We start from the raw sequence: 22,421 nt of genomic DNA on the forward strand, positions 1-22,421 counted from the left end.
GCCCGGATACCAACTCTGCACCTGCTACCTCGGTTTTAAGAGAAATTATGAGAGGAGCCATCAGCTCTGTAAGGTCAGGGACCCTTGGTTGTAACATCTTTGCCCTCTTTTGGTCCCACGTGCCTGACAAGTTGTAGGCACTCAGATGCTTTCAGAACAAACGAATGTACTCATAGGTACGTAGGCGTTTGTGGAATCAGTGTCTGAAAACCCATTAAGGTGCGTTTGGAAAATAATCTTGTTTTGCTCTTTCTCATTCATTGTAATTTTTGTTTTTAATTTGGCCCTGTTTCAGTTGAACTTAAATTCAGCTGAGGTTGAAAGGAAAACAGTCCTACACAGAATAGAACCACACTGAGAGTCATCTGCCTGGCCACACAGCAATGACCAAGGGCTCTGGTCGGTGCTCAGTTGTTTACGGGGCTGCAGACCCCATCAGTTCAGCTGGGGTCTGAGGGAGGGCAAGAGCATCATCAGCACCCACTAAAGACCAATTTCCTACTCTGCTTTGTGTGACAGGTTTTCTGTGTGTCTAAGTGACTTCTCCTTAAGTGAAAATATTTGTTTTTCAGGGATTTTTCTTCCTCCACGGAGTGGCAAAGGCCATGTTTGTTTGTCTTAACTCTGAAACTGTTATTGACTTAGACGAAGTGTTACTTTTATTAGCTGATCATTACACAGCTTGTATTTGCTGGGTTCCTTTGCATATAATTATGATGTGAAATCTCCTTGTAAGAGTATCTGTCAATAGTGTAATTGACTTTACGGTGTTGACTTTTTACTCAATAACCTCAGAGATTGGCCTATCCTTAGACATTGGAAACCTGCTTATTTTTAAATTTGCCTGGGCGTAGAGTCCTCAAGTCACATCATCCTCAAAGTAACTGCTCACACATCTTCATGTGTTGTGCCTGTGTCTTCTGCTGCTCACCCAGTGAAATGTGTTGCAAAGATGACATTGAACGGAACAAACAGTTATAGTTCTGGAAGAACTGTTTCTGGCCCCAGGTTTCCCACGTTCATAGTGCTACAGTCACCTCCCGGATAGGGGACATAGTAACTCCTGGGTCCCAGCCACCTTGCTTTCAATCCTTAAGACTCTTTTTGATCCCAAGAGGCCACTCAGGTGGCAGAGAGGAATCAAATGTCCAGGACTCACCAGAGGATCAGGAGAGAGCTGATGGGACCTTCTTGTGGCAACAGAGCCCAGAGATTATGTGCAGAAACTGAGGAACCAAGCTTCCTGGGTTCATATCTTGTAGTTGTGTGACCTGGGGCAAGTGCACCTGGGTTTCTCCTGAGGAAAATGGGACCTGTCTCATGGGTTTCTAGGTTAACACTATGTACCTGGCACATCGTTAAGTACCAGGCAAGTGTCTGAAAAACTGATCATTTGGAGAGCCTTGTGGATTCATCCACCTAGCCCTCCACAGATCTTCTCAGGTCCCCTCCCTAAGCTTTGAGGCTTAGTCCCCAAACCTCAGAAGACTTAGATTGGGCTTCTTAAAGCCACTTTCAGCACAGTGTAAATTTGTGGTGAAGCCACTGATTTGAGAGCAGTGGCCATAGTCTGGAGTAGAAGTCTAGACCATGGCATGTTATAATATTGTAACAATAAGTTCCATCTAATTGCCATCCAGCAGACCTCCAAGGACCTCAGTAAAACCTGAAATTCCCAGGGAGCATGAAGCACATCTGGAATTAATGGTTTTATTGTAATACAAAAAATTAGGAATTAATGGTTTTATTGTAATACAAAAAATTAATTCTTAAAGTCATATCCAAATGGAGTCATCAGGAAAATCCATCTATCAGCCTAAGATCCATTGCCAGACTACTGTCTCGTTTTGTCTTCCCCCTACAGGCGGTACATGTAACAGGATTTTAGGAAGCCAACAGTCTTCTCCGTCAGAATAGGGTGTAGTAATGCCACTTGAGGGAAAATTTGCCACTGATCTTCTCTACACTGTGTTGTATTTAGTTTTGTCTTTTAAGGCCAAGCGCTTCTCGACCTTTATTATCTGGAATCATTGTTTTGAAGGCAATTGTAAAACTCAGTATTCAGTTAAGCTTTGTGGTGGGAGAGGGAGGAGAAAATGCTAAAGGGAGGGGTTTAAGAGAAAAGGAAAAAAGAGTATTCGGAGGCAGAGCATGCCTTGAGCTCCCACCTGGGCCTCCTGTTTCTGTAAACGTAGTCTTTGCGTTTGGCTCTTCTGATCCAGAAATCTAAGCAATGACCAGTGATCTTACTGTGTGAACTTTGATCAGTGTTCTAGAGTTGCACCTTGAATTTAAAATCCATGGCATTGGTTAATGCCCCTGAAATCCCCAGTGGCTCTTTTTCCCATTGTATCTAAAAATCCAGTGAACCCCTGCTGAAAATGGACTATGCCAAATGCAAAACAGTTCATGGAGAATGAAACTTTTAGGATCATTCCTATTTGTGTTCTCTGATCTAAAGCAAAGGAGGAATCACATTCATCTCAACAGCTTAGGGGAACAGTTTGCAGCTCATGGGAGAGAATTGTGGTCCCCCTTGGAAATGTCCGCTGCAGCAGAAGTCCTGAATTGTAACCATGGGCTTCCCAGGAAGGGCTGTCTAGCCAGAGCAGACACCATAGGCCTTTGCTGGCTGTGCATCCTTGGGATTGCAGCGTTCTAGGGCTCAAACCTTCTACGGCTCCTTCACTTTATAGCCAAGGCCTGGGTAGAATTAGAATTTGGGTTTTATAAAAGCTGTTTGGAAAAACTGTAAACTCAGAAGTTAAACCGACCTAAATGATTTCCCTCTACTAGGTAGAATTTGATATCTGTTTAGAAGTAATTTTATGTACAATTTCTATTAATCGATACTTTGCAATTTTTTTTACCATTTTTATTATGTGATATTTGATTCATATACAAGAATATATGAAACATAGAAGATATACTAACCGTATAATTATGACACTCACCAGTCCACCACCCAACTTAAAAATGAAAATATCACTGATGCCTTTGTCATCCCTGAAAAGTAATCACAATCCCAAATTTTGCATTTACTATTCCCATGCTTCTGAAAGTATTTTTGATATCCCTAAATAATGTATCATATGGTTTTGCTTGGTTTTGAGTTTTACAGGACTGGAATAATATTGTTTGTATTCTTTTCTAACTTGTTTTTTTAAAAAAAATCCATCAAATTTTTCAATTTTGTTGCATGTAGCTATAATTGAATCATTTTCTCTGCTATATAATATTCCATTTTGTGACTATACCACAATTTATTGTTTTAAAAGCTATCTGGATTATTTTAATTCCTTTCTATTACAAAGTGTTGCTGTGGAAATTCTTGTATGTGTCCACATTCATTTAAGATTGTCCAGGAGTGAAATTGTTGGGTTGTAGGGAATGTGCATGCTCAACTTTACAAGGCAATGCCAAACTGTTTTCCAGAGAGCTTGTATCAGTTTGCACTGGCACCAGTAGTGTAGGAGAGTTCCCATTGCCCTGTTCTTCACGCACATTTGGAATGCTCATGCTCTGTAATTTCAACCATGTAATGATGTCTTGTGGTTTAATCTGCATTTCTCTGGTTATTAAAGATGTTATGCAGTTTTTCATCTATTAATTGGTTGTTTGAATTTTTTCTTTTAAGGAGTGTACAACATCTTGCCCATTTTTCTGTTGGATTGTTTCTCTTTTTCTTATCTTTGTAAGAGTTCTTATGTAGTCTGGGCACTAAGCTTTTATTGACTGTATTTGTTACAAATAACTTTTCTAAGTTTGTGGAGGTGTTTTTACTCTCTTCAGTAGTCTCATTTGGTGAACAGAAGTTCTTAATTTTCATGTTTATCAATCACATCAATATTTTTTTCTTTATAAATTCTGATGTCTGTCATAAAATATCTTTTTCTAAAAGGTTTAAGGTTTTTTCATTCACATGCAAGTCTGTGATCCATCAGGAGTTAATTATCTGTATGTGGTTTAAAGTAGAGATCCATTTAAGTAAAGTTTCCATGTGAATAATCAGTTATCCTAGCTTCATTTATTGAATAGTCCCTTCTTTCCCCACTCTAATATATATCAGATGCCTGCTCTGATATATATCAAGTTTCTTCTTTGTATGGGTTTAATTTTGCACTCTCAATACCATTTCACATTTGTCTTGTCCTATGGCAACACCACAATACCTAAATTCTTGTAGCTTCCTTTTTCAATGTCTCTCATTATGGGTTTATTTTTTTTCCTAAAGGTCTTATACATCTTTAGTTTGATTTATTCTAGGTAGTCTAAAATCTTCATGTTATGCTACTGTAAATTATTTATACACACACACACACACACACATATATACACACACATATAAATAATGCCTGTTTTTTCCTTTCTAATTGTTATTCCTTTTATTTCTTTTTCTTGTCCTATTACACAGTCCAGGACCTCTGGTATAATATTGAATAGAAGTGATGATAATAGATGTCTTTCTGTTGTTTCTTATTTTAAAGGGAGCCACATTAATGATTCACAGCTGAATATGATGTTTGCTATAGGCTTTTTTGGAAATATCTTTTATTTCCAAAATGAAAGAAAATTTCCCTCATCTTTTCTGTGATAGTTGATCATTAATGTTGTTGAATTTTATCAAAATAAATTTTTGCATCATTAAAGATACCTAAAAGATTTTTTCTTTCACTTTTTGTTTTTCACTATGGTGAATTATATTCTAAATCTCCAAGTTTTGAATAACACTTGCATATCCTAAAACACATTATATATCCTAACACATCATATTTTTTATATATTAGTGAATTTTGCAGGCTAATATTTTACATTCATTTTTGTTTATGCACCATGTTTCTCTAATGCTATCTTTATCTAGTTTTAGGGCCAAGATTACATTAGCCTTATAAAATGAGTTAGAAGTATTCACTTTTAATATTCTGTGAAATAGTTTATGTAAGATTGGAGTTATCTGTTTCTTAGTGTTTGGTGGAACTTGCTTGAAAAACATTGCAGGGCTGGTGTTTTCTTTGTTGGATGATCTTTATTAATGTAATTTATTTAATGATTAGAAGACTATATTTTAAACTCCCTTTTTTTTAGTTTATTTTTGTAACTTCAGGAATTTGTCCATTTTGTCTAAGTTTTCAAATATATTGACACAAAGTTATTCGTAATATATCTTGTCATCTTTTTAATTATCTTCTGCGTTTGTAGTTTACTCCCTTTTTTATTGCTCATTTCATTGGTGCCATCTCTTTTTTCTTGTTTAATCTTGCCACTTTTTCCCCCCCAAAGAATCAATTTTTGTGGGGTTTTTTAAATCACTTTTATTAAGTTCTAAGTTATTTTCTAATTCCTGTTATGACTTCTTTAACCCATGGGTATTTTTAGAAGCACATTTTTAAATTTTCAAACCCAAGAGGAGGGGATTGTTTGGGGGCTTTTTGGTTTTTTTTTTTAGTTACCTCTTTAACTTCTATGTGAACTTCAATAAATTTTGGTCAGAGAATTGATCTTTAAGATACTGTTTCTTTGAAATTTGTTGTAATTTTCTATATGGTATAGAATTACTCATTTTTTGTTTTTTTTTAAATTCATGTGTGCATCAAAAGAATTTGCCTTTTTCAGTATTAATATATGTTTTGTTTATGTCCATTAGGTCAAATCTTATATATGCTAACCTTTTACATGTCTGTATGTGTGTGTGTGTGTGTGACAGAGAAAGAGAGCAAGCTTGCTCAATTGAATGCTGAGAATGATTATTATATTCTCCCATTTTGATTGTGGATTTGACAGTTTCTCTTTGTAGCTCTTTCAATTTTGACTGTATGTATTTTGAAGCTCTCTTATTGGAGATATCAATGTTTAGAACTGCTTTAGAACTGTTATATCTTCCTGGTGAATTGAACCTTTATGAATATTTTATGACTCTCTTTATCTGTAGTAATGATTTTTGCCTTAAAATCTGTCTTACCTGCTTTTAATATAGCTAAGCCAGCATGAGACAACTTTTTCCATCCTTTTACTTGTAACCTTTCTTTGCCCTTATGTTTTAGGTTTCACTCTTGTAAACAGCATACAGCATTTTTCAAAAACCCATCCTAGTGATCTTTATCTCTTAACTGAAGATTTATAACCCATTTTCATTGGTACGTTTGGATTCATTTCTACCATCTTATTTTGCATTTCTCTTTGTCCCACTGGTTCCCAGATTCTTTACACTGTCTAGCATTATTTTAAATTGATTGTCTCCCTCTCCCATCTTGTTTTTTTCTTCTAATGGTTTGTAAATTATACATTATATTTCTCTTCTTTTTAGTGTTGACCCTAGAAATTTTAACGTAAGTATTTTAAAACATTTAAAGTTAATCAATATCTTTAACCTCCCAATCAATACAAGGCTCTTGGAATGCTTTAACTACAGTTCCCTATCTCTCTCAACTTATATGTTCTATTCATCCTGTACTTTGGTTCTATTTTGATTTCTTGTTTTAAGCCACTTAGTCATTAGTATCATTGTGCTCTGTGGTCAATACTGATTTACATTTTCCTTGCTCACCATTTCTTTTTGCATCTCAGATCTTCCTCTTTGGATCATTTTCCTTTTTCCTGAAATACCTTCTTAAGAAATTCATATATAAAAGGTCTGTTTGTAGTTAAAGCCCTGAATTTTGTCTGAAAATTATTAAATATTTGTCTGAAGATTATTAAAAGATAATCTTACTGAGTGTAAAATTCTAACTTGATGGTTTTTTCTCTCTCTCAATACTTGGAGAATATTGTCCCTGTTACATCGGCTTCTCTTATTTTATTCTAATTGTTGATCCTATTTAGGGTAATAGGTTTTCTTTCTGCTCTTTTAGGACTTCTCTATGTCTTTTCTCTGCATCTTCTTTTTTAATGCTCTGCAGTTTGATTCTGATGTGTCTAGGTATGGTTTTCTTTTCATTTATCCTGAATGGGATTTGTTGGATTTCTGAATCTGAAGATGGATCATCTTTCCTCAAAGCTAGAAATTTATCAGCCATCTTCTAGTAAAGCGTTGGGTTGTCTCTATTTTTTCTTTTCACTTGAGAGCTCTAGTTAGATTTATATTGGGCCTTCTTATTATGCCCCATATCACCCAACCCTTCTTCAACATTTTCCATCTCCTGTCTTTCTCTGCTTTGTTCCGGGTATTGCCTTCAGATTCATCTTCTAATTTGCCAACTTTTCTCTTCAGCTTCATTGGATTTTTAATTGCAGTATTATTTATGTATATGCAGTAAACATATACAAAACATATACAGAAATTTTTATATTTTTAATATAAAAAACTGTATTTTTCATTTCTAGAGAAATTCTGTTTGGTGCTTTCCAAAATCTGCCTGCTTAGTTTTGATAGTCTGTTCTTCCTTGCTAATGTTTTTAATTCCCTCTTTTATTTCTTTAAGTATGTTAAACATACTTTATATTTTGTATCTAATTATTTCAATACTTGGAGACTTTTGCAGTTCAGATCCTATAGTTTCTTTTTTCTGTTTTTGCTTGGCATGTGGTGGTTATTTCCTTTGTGTTTAATGATTTTTTTTATTATGAACCTATGTTCTTTGAAATCTTTCATGTGGGAATTCTTTGTGGCCTGGGTTTAAATTATGTTCTTCTAGAAAAAGTATGCATTTTCTTCTAGGAGGTGCCATTGGGCCTTTAAATTAAATTTAGCTTGGGGTTTGGGCGGCCGCACAGTGGGTGCAATTCTGGCTTCATATCCACAAGACAGCAGATTCGTGGTTAAGAATTCTCAGGGGAGGCTTTTCTTTTCTCCCATTCAGTCTGGAGCCACGGTTAGGGCTGACTTATATTTCCATCATCTGCCTGTGAGGGACAGTTACTTTCCCCCAGGACCTCAGTGACAGTGTCATCATTCAGGATCCTCGGCTTTATACATGGCATTTTTACATTTAGATGTTTCTAATGGGCTGTTTGCTGATATATTTGGTGATTTTAGACTATGAGCTTCTACTTGAATATTTGCTTGAACTTAATCCATGGGAATCCTAATGACTTAAATTAGAGTTGCTTCCCTCCAGAGAGGATTTGCTTTGAAAACTTCTGCTGGGAGCCTGGGGATCCAGTAAATCTGAGACCACTTTAACAGCCTTCGGGGGCCCACAGAAACCATAGCGCTTCCAAAAGAGATCTTTTTGCCACTCCCTCTCTCCCCAATAAGTTTGGACTCTTGTTCCAATGCTAGTGTGATTATTTGCATTCTTGGTTGCCTATTGCTCACTTTTCAGGTTCTGCCCCCCTTCCCTTTTTATTTTTCTCTTTCATTTGTGCATGAGGTTTTTTGGTGTGTGTGAATCTCTGTGGGTCTCTGAGATATCCTTATTTTCTAGGGAGCCCACCAGTGCTTTTAAAATGTGTTCCTGTACTTTATCCAGGATCTTTAGTACTAGAGTTGGAAGAGTGTGTCCCAAGCATCTCCTCTGCTACCCTGCTGGAAGACGCCCTGGATATCTCTTCTCATCCATGTCTTTTCTACCTGTGGTTGTTGTGGGGCAGAAGCATTGTCATAGCTCCAGTCTTCCCTTTCTACAATCCCGCTAAATCCATCTGATTTTCTTCACTCTTGGTAAAAGAGCAGAGTCCTTGTTAAATCCTCAGGTGACCTTACCCTAAATGGTAGCTTCTAGGTTTAAAGCCATCAGTTCCAGAGAGAAACCCAGTGCACCCAGGTAAAAGATGGAGGCAACACACACACTGATTGCACTGTAATGGAACAAGCAATTAATTGGTAGAGAAGACAGCAAAACGGCCATATCTAATCACCAGCTTTACCTTAACTTGTTAGTTGCAAGCATTGCTTGTTCCTGGCTTGAACTAATGTGGTTTCTCACCTTTTATGTTCAGAATTTGCCATCTGTTTGATAAGAGAAATAATACCAGGTTTATATTTGAGATGAAAAGCACACGATTTTGTTAAGCCATGTGCTTAAACTCTCAGAGGTCTAGTAAAACTGAGGGACTTTAATTTATGCTAAGTAGGATAATTATGAGTATCTTCACATGTAAATTCAGCTAAAACTGAAAAATTGCAGGCGTTCAAAATGCATCACGTGTTTCTTTTAGTGAATGACTTTTGAGGAGGTGATTAGAAATTCACCTTCCAACTTGTTCAGGATGGCTGGTTTTCTCTTACAAGCCTTCGGCGCCCTGTAATGACAACCCTTGCAGTAGGAAGCATTTGACGCCAAGTCCATGCGGCTGGCTTGCCACCATCATGAATGACATCACGTCAAGTTTTTAATAACTGAAGAAGCTCGTCACTTCCTGCTCGGCTTTGTGTGTAATTTATGGATCATAAGCCCATGCTACAATCTCAGAGGGAAGTTAATTTTGTCAAATGGGGGAAAGATACATTTAAGCTTTAATACTTAGTCCCTCAAGTTACATCTGTGTACCTGTTTTCATCCAGAAATCGTGTCAATGGGTATCCTATTTTCCTGTCTTCATCACAGTAAACTTCCTTCCTTGAGGGATACAGAGAGAACATTGCAAATTCATGCTTGAGCTGTCTTGGAGAACTGGCTAGGCTACCTACCTTGGATAAGTCACAGGCCTTTCTGAGTCTTCATTTGTTTTTCTGTAAAATGGTTGAGCCAAGGTAGTGTTCCACAGTGTGGGTTTTGGATCTGCTGTTGGGCAGGCAGTGCAATTCAAAACAGCACTACAGAACAGTGAATCATGGGCTGTAGACATGATTTTCTCTTTGTTCTCCTTTAGTTCATCTGATCTCTTTCAGAAAGTCTCTGTTTGGCTCCAGTGGCTCTTTAGCCCTTCCCTATTGTTGCTTATCTCCCTGTTTAAGAGGGAGAGAGATGTTCCCAGGCTCAGATCTTTACACTTGACAACAGGATGGAGGTAACCTTTACTATCATTGCTTTTATCCTGCCATCCCACCCCCCAACTTTTTCCTTAAAAAATTTCAAACCTATGGAAAAGAGTTAAAAATAACATAATACTATATACTCTTCACCTAGACCCGGAATTAACTTTTCACAACATTTGCCTTCTTTCCTACCCTGTTGCTCTTGTGATTCTCCCTCCCTCTCTCCGTCTGTTCCAAGAAATACCATATACTGCTTAACTGTGATATTAAAGGTGTCACAAATACCATGGTATTAAAACATAAGGATTCACAACTGAATTGAATTTTTTAAAAGCCAAGATTAGCCCAGTTTCCTCATCCAGGTATAGTTGGGTTCACTCTGAAATTGTTTTATGCTACTTCTGGAGACTAATTATTTTTGTGAACAATAGTTACCTTAAACATCCAAGATCAGGAGACCCTGATTTTCATTTGCTTTTTAATAACTACTAATAGCTAGCTGTACAATTGATTACATTTATCACATTTCATAATCTGGTAACACCTTAAAGTGATCTTTTCCCAGCCACTGTTATGCAAACACGACATGGCCTAGAAACAGGAAGTCTGTAGAAGACAGATACTGCGCGGGCATCCGGCAAATCAGGGACTATGTTGACAGGCGAGCCCTTGGGGAATCCCTCTCCTAAGCCTCTTTAGTCTTACTTGATGGTCGATTCCCATAAGTCTCCTGATCCAGAATAGAAAGAGAAAACGAGACTGCTCCAGGATAAGCACATTCCAGCAGGAGAGAACAATCTCACAGCAAGAGATTGTAAACTTATCACACACCAATAGGAACTATCCTCCATGCTCAGAACTTTTCATTTGGTCCTCACACCGCCCGGTAAGGTAGATAAGGAAGCCGAGGCTCCAAGAAGTAAAATACCCTGCTCAAAGTTATAACAACAGCCCTGGGAATGTGATGGCAGGTGTGCTGGCTTGAAAGCTGGGCCCTTTCTATAAGGAGAAGGAAAGGGCTGCAGGCTGGGAACACAGCCTGGGATCCTACAGAGCCTGCTGTAGCTTCCTTGTGCAAGTGCACATTATAATTTTGGGGGTATGTCCTGTTGATCTTAAGGCATCTAGCAAAGGGCAAATTTTGATAATGGTCCTCATGCATTACAGTGGGGTTTCTTACCACCAAATTAAATTTAGCAGAGCAGCAGAGGTCCTGAAACACTAGGAAAGACAGAGAGAGAGAGACTCCTTGGCCTACCACAACAGTTGCACTAGGACTCTTTCCTCTCCTTCCCTTTCACTTTCTGTTTGGACTATAAGTGAAGGGTCTTGCTGAGCCTTCGAGGCCCTTGGGGTGGCAGGAGAGGCGGAGGAGAGGCTCACTACTGGTATCTCTTTGTGGGAGGCCTGACCCCATAGCTTTTCCATCAGTGCTGTATCCTCATGGGGTGTCCAGTACATTGTGGGGATGGAGATCTGCAGTCATCTTCCCCAACTTCACAGTCTTTGCCATATGACCCTGTCTACTTCTGCACTTCCTCATTCTATCTGCCAAGTGCCCGCTGCATGCTTGGCATAGTGCTGGGCCACAGCAGTGACTGGAGCCTGTCTTGTGGAGCTTACACTCTAATGGGACACACAGATGGTTGAACAAGCCACTGCTTGCACTCTATGACGGGAAAGTAAAGATGGTTTACAAATGGGGTTGTCTGAGAAGGGAAGGTGTGGTCATGCTCCCTACTTCTCTTGGAAATGCATCATCAGGTGGACGAGTTGTGGGAAACGGGCCAGCATGATGCAGTTAAACACCTCTCATCTGCCCAAATCCTTCTGCCCTCACAACCAAGGTCAGATGCTGTATCGTCCACAGAACTTTCCGGGTGCCCTTCCTCTCTCCTTCAGCTGCAAGTTACCCTTCCCTCCTCCAAGTACTCATCCCTTTTGATCTCTGCCTCTTCTGAATACTCCTGTGAGCCAGCCACTCTCCAGAATGCAGCTGCTGCCAGAATCATTGGCCCCCCATCTTCCTGTGGAACGTGAGACCCACCGGCACTGCCCAGGCCCCTGCAGGCACCAACTCAGGTCCTCAGCCCAGCCACCCCGAGACTGTTCCCACTGTGCCCACGAAGAAGCACAGGGAGATCAGTGCATCACCCAGGTGTAAAGACACCAAGGAAACCATTGCACGCATGAGGAGTGCTGTAGGGCCCTGAGGGGGGTGTGAGACAGGGGTCTCGTTATGGGGATATTGGGGAGAGAGGGAATCAACGTGATGATGTGGTTGAGAGCTCAAGCTCAAGAATCAGACTGGTTCTGATCCCAACTCCACTCCTTCTTGGCTGTGTGACATTAAGGAGATCACTTAACTTCCCTAGACCTCACATCTAGTGTCTGTAAAATAAGGATGCTAACTGATATCCACTTTACAGAGTTAAAAACAGTGAGATGTGCAGACTTAGCACGGTGCCTGGCAGGTGGTGAGTTCAGAGAAGGGTAGCTCGTGGCTCTCTCATCTATGATCTCACCATGACTTGCTTCCATTTCAGACAATAAGCATCCCTGTGACAGAGTCTGTCTCTGATTCAACCTCGTAAGCTTCCCCCAGGACCCTTACCAAGGCCCTGCATTCCTATTAGGTCACCAGTGAATATTTGTAGAATGGATGAAGGAGGGAGGGAGGAGGAAGTGTGTAACTCCCACCACGTGGCAGGTATCTCTTCATGCTGGACCCCGGATTTAGTCGTCTGACAGGGAGGCCCGTGTACTGTTACAGCCTCCGGAGACAGCGTGCTTTTTCCTCTGAAGTACCCAGCCACGTTGGCAGGTTTGCAAAACCAAGCTTGGTTTTATGGCTTAATAGGAGAGATTGAGCCTCCACCGCTGTCACTTCAGAAGAGCAGTTGTTTTGACATCTGAACCCCACAAATTGAGTGGAAATGCCAGTGATGGGAGATAAGCAGGGAAGACGGAGGCGTCAGGATCCGGGGCCCCGAGCTCAGAGCAGTTGTTGCCCGGCCGTTGCTGGACGACTAGCGCCAATGGCACAGGGCCCAGGGTTCCGACGCGGCAGGGCGTCCCCATCCGAGGTGTTTAATCCGTGTCCCCCTCCTGTCCCCCGCCCGCAGGAACGGCCTCTCGGGCTGCCGCGCGCGGACGGAGAGCGAGCCCCCGTGCGGCTCCCCGGTGGTCAGCGGCGACCCCAAGGAGGACCACAACTACAGCAGTGCCAAGGCCGCCGCCGCCCGCAGCGCCTCCCCTGCCAGCGACTCGGTCTCCTCCGCCTCCTCCTCCTCGGCCGACGACCACTACGAGTTCGCCGCCAAGGGGGGCGCGGAGGGCAGCGAGGGCAGCGAGGGCAGCTTCCAGAGCCACGAGAGCGAGCCGGAGGAGGACCGGAAGCGCGGCCAGCGAGAGGCCAAGGATGCGCTGGGCGACAGCGGGTACGCGTCCCAGCACAAGAAGCGGCAGCACTTGGCCAAGGCCAGGAAGGTGCCCAGCGACACGCTGCCGCTCAAAAAGAGACGCACGGAGAAGCCGCCCGAGAGCGACGACGAGGAGATGAAGGAGGCGGCCGGGTCCCTGCTGCACTTAGCGGGGATTCGGTCCTGTTTGAACAACATCACCAATCGGACGGCAAAGGGGCAGAAAGAGCAAAAGGAAACCACGAAAAATTAAAAACAAGTCACCGATTTGTTTTGAACTTATGGCCATTTGGTTTCAGCATGTCAGGAGATTTCTAATGATTTGTGGCAATATCAGCAATTATTTTTCCTTTTTTGGTTTGGTTTTCTTTCTTTTCTTTTCTTTTTTCTTTTTTTTTTTAAGTTGGTCCCCTCCCTTGTTTCAGACCCTTAAGAATTTTATTTTTAAAGGAGATTGAAGCCATAGAACTCATATTGACACTCAGCTGTTTTACAAAAGCTTTTCATTATCTGAAGACATAACCGAAAAAGCCAAAATTACCATTGCTTCTTCCTCCAGCTTGTCAGAAACACGTGGCCAAATCCATAGGGATGTCGATGTCATGGCCACGGGAGCACACGTGCGGCTCCTAGAAGGCACTGGCACCAGCAGGCATCGTCAGGCGCAGCCCTTCGTCAGGGTGGGCGTCCAGTCAGGTTCACTGAGGGCCTGTGGATAAAGTGGGGAGGATGACGCCCCTCGCCCCCCAGGAGCAGACCCAGGTGTGGCACTGCCATCGAATCAGGCCAGAAGAGCCTTTGGCCTGGTCACGCAGCGCACACAGCGGGGCGGGGAGGTCCTCCTCGTCACAAAGTCCGGTGGCATCTCAGAGGTGGGCACTGGACTGTTTTGTACATCAGGTGTCAGTAGAATCATGAGAGGGAACAGGGTCAGTGCTTAGAGCTGTTGCTAATTATTGAATTCTGTTCTGTATTAAATTAAGAAAATGTTTCTAAAGCCATAAGCCTAGAGGCTGGCCCTGCACGCACATGCACACACACATGTACTAGAGAGAGAGAAGGGAAAAAACTGATGCAGAACAGTCTTCTTTCCTGCCCAAGTGAAAGACAGTCAAGACCAGGAAATTACAATAGCTGTTAAGGAAGGAAAGAATGGTAGAGATCTTTTTCTGTTTATCAAAAATATTTGATCCAAGTGGAAAAAAAAAAAAAGCTACAGAACCTGCCATTAGTATTATGGTGTATTTTTAAAAGATGAAAGGCACATTGATGAACAACAAAAAAAAAATGGCAAAAAAAAAGAAAGAAAGAAAAAAAGAAAAAAACAACAACTCCTAACTCCTATACTGCCCTCAAAATGGAGTTTGCAATTATTGTCAGTCAGGATTCATCTTTGCGAAAATCAGTGATTTCCACATTCAGCCAGTGTAGCCAGCAGAAATTTCTGATCCACAATGCATGGATTCCTTTGAAAAAGAAAAAAGAAAAAAAAAATCACAAAAACACAAACTTTTTTTTATTCAAAAATAACAAAGTTCTTGTAAGGTAAATAATGTATTTAGCATGAAGCATGAATTATTTTCATATAAATATAGAAAATAGAGAAAAGGCTATGCCTCTAATTTTTAAGCCCTTAGGCTTAGAGGTTCTTTTGGTTTTCTACTTTTTTTCCTTTTATTTTTTTCTTTTTCTTTTATTTTTTTTTAATTTTTTTTTTTTTAATTTTTTTTTTGTTTGCTTTCCTGTTATTTTGTTTTGGTTTTTTGAAGCAGGTGTTTAAGGTTTAACCTTCTTCAGGGACAAATTCTGACTGTTGGGGAACTTACTCTGCAATATAAAAATATCTTCTTGCTCTGGTAGGGCTTGGATGGTTGAACTCTGTACTGCCTTGTCTGCACTTCAGCCCCCGACCCCTCTGATTCTCTGTTTTTAAAAGTGTGTCCTTTCTCTTTGTCTGTACGTGTTTTAACATGACGCAATAATTTGAGGGCAAACTTAGTAGTGAGTGTGTATGACAGAATCAAGAGAATGATGGGATGCCTACTTGAGAAAATCATTCTATGATTTGGTTCTAGGAAAAAGGCAGTGAATAATTATGCAAATTTGCCAGGAGAAGGGGAAACATGCTAATGGGCCTTATTGGATGAGGGTACGAGATAGGGTGCACGTGAAAGGAGGAAGCGAAGCAGGTGTTGGAAAGGCCGGCCCCTCGTTTTACTGCGATCGCAGCCGCCATGCAGGAGGAAAGAGGGGCTGGCCATCTCTGCCACCTCAACACACTAAGGAACCTGGAATTAAGACCATCTAGATCGTGAGAGCTGAATTTAGACAACCGGACAATGCCATGCAGACCAGAAACTCCTGTTATCTTTGCCTAAAAAAAAAAAAAAAAAAAAAAAAAATTTTTTTTTTTTTTTTGGAGATCCAAAGGGAAATCTCTAAAACAATATGATGTTTCAGCGAAATAGAGGGAAATTTTAAACCACAAACAAAAACACCACCACTGTGGCTCAGGATATGATAATGGGGAGAAGAAGGGAACTGGGGAGATTTTTTTCTTTTTAAAAACAGGTCAGCTGTGGGCCAAAACCCAGCCCTTGTGGCAGCACCAGGTACTGTTAGACGCTCCATCTGTCTGAACAGTGAGCACTAACTGATGCAGGCCCCACACCTATCTGTTCTCTGGGGGTGCTGATAAGAGAACCTAACAATCTGCATGTATACAACAGGTTGAATTCGTTACCTGAACCTGAATACGCTCAGCATATTTGTTCAAGGTGTAGATGAGGGGCAAGATGTATTTTTAAACTGCTCTGTTCCCTCCGTCTCCCTCAGCCTCTGACACTCCCAGAACAATCCACGGCCAAGGAACTTGAGTGACACTTTGATTCGTGTTGTCCCCTGATCACACCTGAGGCCCCCGCCCTCACCTCATTCCTCACCCAACCCTACCAAGATGATAAAATTCCAACTTCCCTTCTGAAAGGCAAAGATAAATATTCAGGGCTGTTTCTGACAGGAGACTTCTTCCAATTAAAACCCCCACAGTGGGCTGTCTCCCCTCATTTCTTTTTTCTAAAGGGGTAAAGGCCTCTTTTAGAAAATAATAAAATGCAATGTGTGTGATTTACTTTTCTGATCTCTCTGAGAACTAGATAAATATCTTATAAAAGTGTGTTCTTAACTCCAGAACCACTCTTTTTTGCATAAATACCTCATGGGGCAGCTTTCTAAGTGTTCTGTTCCCAAGTCTCCCCGGGCACCCTGGTCGGATCTGCTTGGAAGACTTGTTGGGGAAACTTTAGTGAGGGTACTTTTTTCTATTTTTCTTCTGTTTTTGGAGGCATACACATTATGGATAACCAAAACAATGGCTCAATTTGTGTTTAACTTTGTATTTTGATTGTTGAAAGAAAAAGTATCCGTGTGTATGTGGCCGTTCGTAGTGGGTCCTTGCGGAATGAGGTTGTCTTTGTCCTTAACAAGCCAAGGGGCAGGAGGCACCCTCTCTCACCGCCTCCTCCAAGAGCAGTAGAGAATTTAAGCACAAGCCTATTTGTGAAAGAATATTTTCCTTAAGTGTAATTCACTTTAGTCTTGGAATTCCCTCCCAGGTGTTCTTTAAGCTTCCAAACTAGCATATGTATCCATTAGTCTGACAGATCGCCTGAGCACCGCAAAGAGGTGTGATTTTTTGCTTTCGTTTCTCCTGTCGGGAGAAGTGGCATTTCATGTGTCATTCCAGTATCTCACATACTCACACGGGGCGGGGGGTGGGGGAAACGGGGAACTCTAGCAATATTTAAAGATGCTTTGGTAAAACAACCGTGAACACATCAGCGCCGTGACATCTACAACCACTTGCTATTGACCCTTGGACACATTTAAGAGAAAGAGACTATACATCTTTTTTTTAAATGGTATACACATAGACAGTTATTTTTATCCTATTACAATTGTCTTTTCTCTTAATCTAGTACTATGTGGAAAGGGTTTGCATCAGAGATTTTTCCCAGCCTTATAATATAATCTCCTATTTCCCTTGCCCCTCTCTAATCAATGTACTTTGCAAGAGTTCTTTGGTAAAGTTGTCTGTCTGAAACTAGAATGGAACAAGCCCACATTTAGATGGCGGCTTAAGAAGACTGTGGGCAAGACATCTGGGGCAGGTTTCCATCTTGGGGGTGAATGTTTAAGAAGGGATGTGTTGGGGGCCTTTCCCAAAAACTGATTTCTCCTTATAGCGGCTCTCAGGGTGGGCACTGCAGTTCTTGCCACGGGGCATTCTGGAAGAGGGCATTGTGCTGACAGTGTGTGGGGGGGTGGTGGCTGGAGCACGAAAGCTGTCCAAGATGGCCATTGTACCCAACTCAGAACCCCGTGGCCCAGTGGGGCTGCTCAGTGTCCAGCAGTGCCCACAAGTGCCAGAAAGCCTGAGTTTCTGACACTCGGCACTTGTGTGTGGGCCTTGAGCCTCTCACGGAATCAGAGCAATGTAAAAGGGAGGGTCTTTCCATCCAGGATGGGGTTAAATTCAAAGTGATTTCTTTTTCCCTTTAAACTTTATTCAGGTTGGGACTGGTTTCTTTCTGGCAGATCACAGCAGCCGAGGTGTTGCGATTTATTTTTACATTTCCATAGAGAGGTATTTTTCTTTCATCTTCAAGGTTTTTTGCCACCAAAAGAAAACATTTGATCTCCGTGTCCCCTCTTGATCGTGACTTGCCAGTGTTGACAGTCGAGTCCTTGCTCAGTGTTGTGGGTCCCAGCCCTCCAATACTATATCAAACACTGTTATGCACATAATGCAGCACTGTGATCTAATTTAAATAATACTTTTTTATTATTTATACTACTATATATAATATACATCAACACTTTTGCTATATAACCGAAGTGATAACCCTCTTTTAGTTACCTGCCAAACTCTGGACTTTGGTTTATATTGCAGTTAACAGTTACAAAGTTGTAATGGTGTCTTTTTTTCTTTGTAACGGAATGTGTAAATCAAACTATATACATTGTGTGGTGTTCCTGCTTCTGAGTTTCATGAGGATTTACACATCGGCACCCAGTATTCTGTATAAAACTGCCTCCCCTTGTGAATCAGCTGTTAACCCCTCTTCATTTGAGAGAGCGCCACCAAGGGTGGTGAGCTCCTTTGTGTTCTCTCTCTCTCTCTTTCTCTCTCAACTGGTTATTCTTGAATTAAGCACAGATTCATCAGCTCGGTTCCTTTATCATGAATAAAGTATGTGACCTTGCAATTCTTCCATGGTTCAGCAAACAAGTGCTAGCTTCACTGACCAAAAACTAAGGAAGGAAAATACAGTTTTCAAAGCGATCATCTTTTAATGGCCGAATCCGATGTGTCTATGGTGCTGCATCTTGCTGTTGTACATTTGAAATCAGACATATGTGAAAGCTCCCTTCTGACCTGCTGTAGTATGCTCACAAGTACCCTTCCTGTTTGTTTCGTTAGCGTTGAAGTCAAGACTATTTATTTGGAATATTTACAACAGTGTATTCCACTGTACTTCAATTGCAAAAGCTGGGAATAGCGTTCTCTTCCTTTTGCAAACAATGGCTATTCCATATTGGATTCTCAAAGACTTCGATGTGGTGAACCTATCAAACCTAGAAATTGTATTTCATCCTTTCATGACTGTGGCCTGAGTTCCCCAACCCTATTGTTTTTTAGATGAAACCTAGCACACGTTCAGTTATTTAAGCATTAAACACTTCCTGAGTAATGTCTGTTGAAGCCATCTAAACTCATAGCAGATTCAGTAACCAGTTTCATGCTGTATCATTCACACTCACTACTTCTACTGCCATGGTGAAAATGTGGAGGAAAATAAAAGTATCCATATGTGTCTGGGAAGCATTATACACTTGTACATTTTTTATACTCTGATTCTGTAACATTTCTTGAGTTTTGTTTTTGTTTTACAGAAGAAAAAAACAATATAGTGATAAAGCAATCGGAAGACCAAGAGGTTTCTCGATGCTTGCTGTCGCCTGGCCTGTGCTGGCCGGTAGATCTACATGGCCAAATTGATTTCCTAGAGTAATAATTTTCCAAAAGCCAATTTTTTTCCCTGTATTTTCTGTATAAAACTGCCAATATCATGAATAGAAAGGGAGAACCATAAAGGAGAAGGCAATCGGTGTCCAGTTGCGTTTGCGTTACCTATGGAAGCAGTGTGGGGGCAGGCGCGGTCGGCCGAACTTTATAGGGACTCGAGGGTGTTGCTTTGGAGGCTCATACTTGCATTCTGCATCCTTCATATGTAATCATATTGCCAAAGACAAACTATTTCATCATTTATTGTAAATAACACTTTTCCCCCAGACCTACCATAAAGTTTCTGTGATGTATTGTCTTCCAGTTGCAATAAAAATCACTGAGTTGCATCAATTGAAGAAAAAAACCCACGTGGTGTTGCGTGTACTGCGTCTCCATATGCAAACTCTGAGCAGTAAAATCATTTATATTTCTTACTAGTATAGGGTGTGTGTGCGGTTTTTTTACAGTCCGGCTCCAACATTGCAGCTTCACTTACTGAGCATATCCTCACACACCCTTCCATTCTTGGTGGGAAATCTTGTGCCTCTACAAACACACAGTCCAGGGCTGGGCTCCTCTGTGGATCTCAGGAGAAGTTCAGCTCTAGTCTGAAGGGCTGTTTAGCAGCACACGTCTTACCACAGGCTTGGGAATCAGTGGTGCAGACAGGTCTTCCCTTTCATTTGGAAGTCGTCAGACAATAAATTAAAGTTGTTCTTTAGAACTGGAGCCAGTCAGCCCCTTTATCCACCTATCCTGGATCCTGAGGGTTTCTTGTGATGACTTTCCTGACCTTAAGGTTATCATCTTCTGGAATTTAATCCATTACCATTCAATTATCTCCTTCCCTCAAACACACACACACCCCAAGAAGCAACGAGAGGATGAGGCAGGGGGTGGGGGGGTTGGGACAAGTCATGGGTCTGAGGGCACCAGTCCCCGTGGTACAGGAGTAGGAAGAGGATGTTCTCTCTCAAGCGTTTTTCTGGTTCCTTTTGTGACCATTTGGTTGTTAATATCCCCTACCCCGGTAGAGCCTGCCCTTCCTCTGGGCACCTCCCGTCGTCGGTCTGTCCTCCAGGATGGGCAGCCCATGTCTCTTGCCACCCTCTGTGATCAAGTGTTGCTGTGACGTCGTGGGCCCATCTATTCTGTACACGTTCAGAAATAAGTTCTTCCCAAGAGGCCTTCTCAAAGCACAGGTCCTGTGGGTTTGGTTGGCACGGCTGCCATGTCTTCCACCATTGGGGTTGCCTTTGAAGCTCCAGAGTGGCAAAATTCCACCATTTGAGATTTGGTTGGGAAGAAGAGCCGGGAGTCATTTGGGGCCAAATCTGGTGAATCAGGAAGCTGACAGTTGGGGAATGCTTGAGGCCGAATAGAAGATGTTTAATAAGGTTGAAGTGGGGAAGGAAATAAATGAGTGATACAGGTAGAATTGAAATAACACTGCATTAACAATAGTCAAAACTATTACAAACGTCAAACGAATCCTAATAGTTACCACACGTGATTTTCTTTAATGATTCATATGACTGTCACGAGGCCAATTTAATGCAGCAAGACTTCATCCATTAATCACCAACCATGCCACAACCACTGGGCTACAGGAACAACGGAACCCAGACTTCAAGGGGCTCCAAAGCAGACCCTGAGCTGCCGTCATTGGCATAGGCTACGAGCACTTGCGTGGTCCCCGTCTTTCTGGGGCAGAGCTTACCGAAGGTTAAGAAGCAACAGCCTTGCTGGAGTAAGCCCAGAGTTTTAGAGCCCAGGTGGGTGGGGGTGAGGGGAACCCGGAGCCCTGGCCGCTTTCTCCTCTTTTCTCAACCGCTCTGCCCAATGAAAGCGAAGTGTTCTGAACGAAGAAAACACCGTCTCTCTGGATAGTTCTGAACAAATTTAAGCATTTTCGGAGAAAGTCTGGCAGGACCAGGAGACTTTTGTTTCTGAGCTGAAATCTCATATTCCAGCCACCCTGCATCTCAGTTGCCCCTGGAATTCAATGGTCCTACATATGCACAAACCTGAGTGTGTTTTGACCTCTTTTTCATTGACTGGGACACAAAACCAAGGGACCAGGAATTAGTGAAGGACAACTTAGTAATAGATTCAAGTACAAGTGAATGAATCAGTTTATTGAATATTCACCTCTTCCTTTTGTTTTGCCTGAAAGAAGCTGCCCAGAAACATGTGTTTAAAAAACACTAAGAGCGGTAATATCTTAATTTGAAAACCGTTCTTGTGCCTTGGGGAACAAAGCATCCTTGGTGACTTGAGAACTGTTTTATGTTACTCCATAATAAAGTACTTATGGAGTATAGGGAAAAATCTCCCCAAAAGGCAGAACTTTGAGAGGGGCCAAAATTTCTATTCTTTCTCATCTGTTACTCATTTAGGGATTCTGATTTGATTTCAAAAATATATAATAAGTGGGAAGTACAGGTGGGACAAGTCTGAAAATAAGGCAGTGGCTGATTTCTTATTATATTCTTTCTAGGATACAGTCTCTTTATTAAATGGGTACATTCTATTTACATTCTCAAACCAAAGGGACATAAGAGATTATTGAGTCCAAGCTCCCCATTTTACTTTTCTGCAGCTGAGGCACAGAAAAGTTAAGGGATTTGCCCTGGATAACACAGCTAGCTAGAGACAGAGCTGGACTTAACAAGAGAAAATTTTCCTTCTTATCTTTCATCATATTCAACTGTTTGTTATAAAATTGTAGTCATAAGATCTACAGGATTTCGTATCTGGAAATTCTTCACACACACACACACACTTAGTTTTATGCCCTATGCGTTTTCCATATGGCTATCATGAAAATAACTATCTTTTTAAATGATGCCTAACAATCTATTGAGTGAATGGACTTCGATTGTCAACCGTTAGCTTACTTTTCAATGTTCAAGTGTTTATCATTTCCTTCTATTTTAAGTAATACTACAATGAACCTTTACATGCATGTGGCCATTTCCATATTTTCAACTAGTCCTTCAGTTGGATCTATTGGAACAAAAGTAGTATCAATGTTACAACTCTTTATTCAAAGGCTTCCCAAACAGTGTCA

At 41.2% G+C, this 22,421-nt stretch overlaps 1 protein-coding gene across 10 annotated transcripts in view; it reads left to right on the forward strand.

The window, feature by feature from the left end:
• Positions 1–19,783, forward strand: part of FOXN3 (forkhead box N3) — a 387,204-nt gene extending 367,421 nt beyond the window's left edge. For 8 of the 10 annotated variants that reach the window (XM_037832096.1, XM_037832095.1, XM_037832094.1 and 5 more), the window contains one exon: positions 12,982–19,783. In XM_037832096.1, coding sequence (XP_037688024.1) covers positions 12,982–13,531 — 550 coding nt within the window. In that variant the 3' untranslated portion in view covers positions 13,532–19,783. The remainder of the gene's footprint in view (positions 1–12,981) is intronic. The other 2 variants (XM_037832100.1, XM_037832101.1) reach the window with 1 other exon arrangement.
• The last annotated feature ends 2,638 nt before the right edge of the window (positions 19,784–22,421 follow it).

The sequence above is a fragment of the Choloepus didactylus genome, chromosome 4 (genome assembly GCF_015220235.1).
Source record: "Choloepus didactylus isolate mChoDid1 chromosome 4, mChoDid1.pri, whole genome shotgun sequence".
Classification (NCBI taxonomy): Eukaryota; Metazoa; Chordata; class Mammalia; order Pilosa; family Megalonychidae; genus Choloepus; species Choloepus didactylus.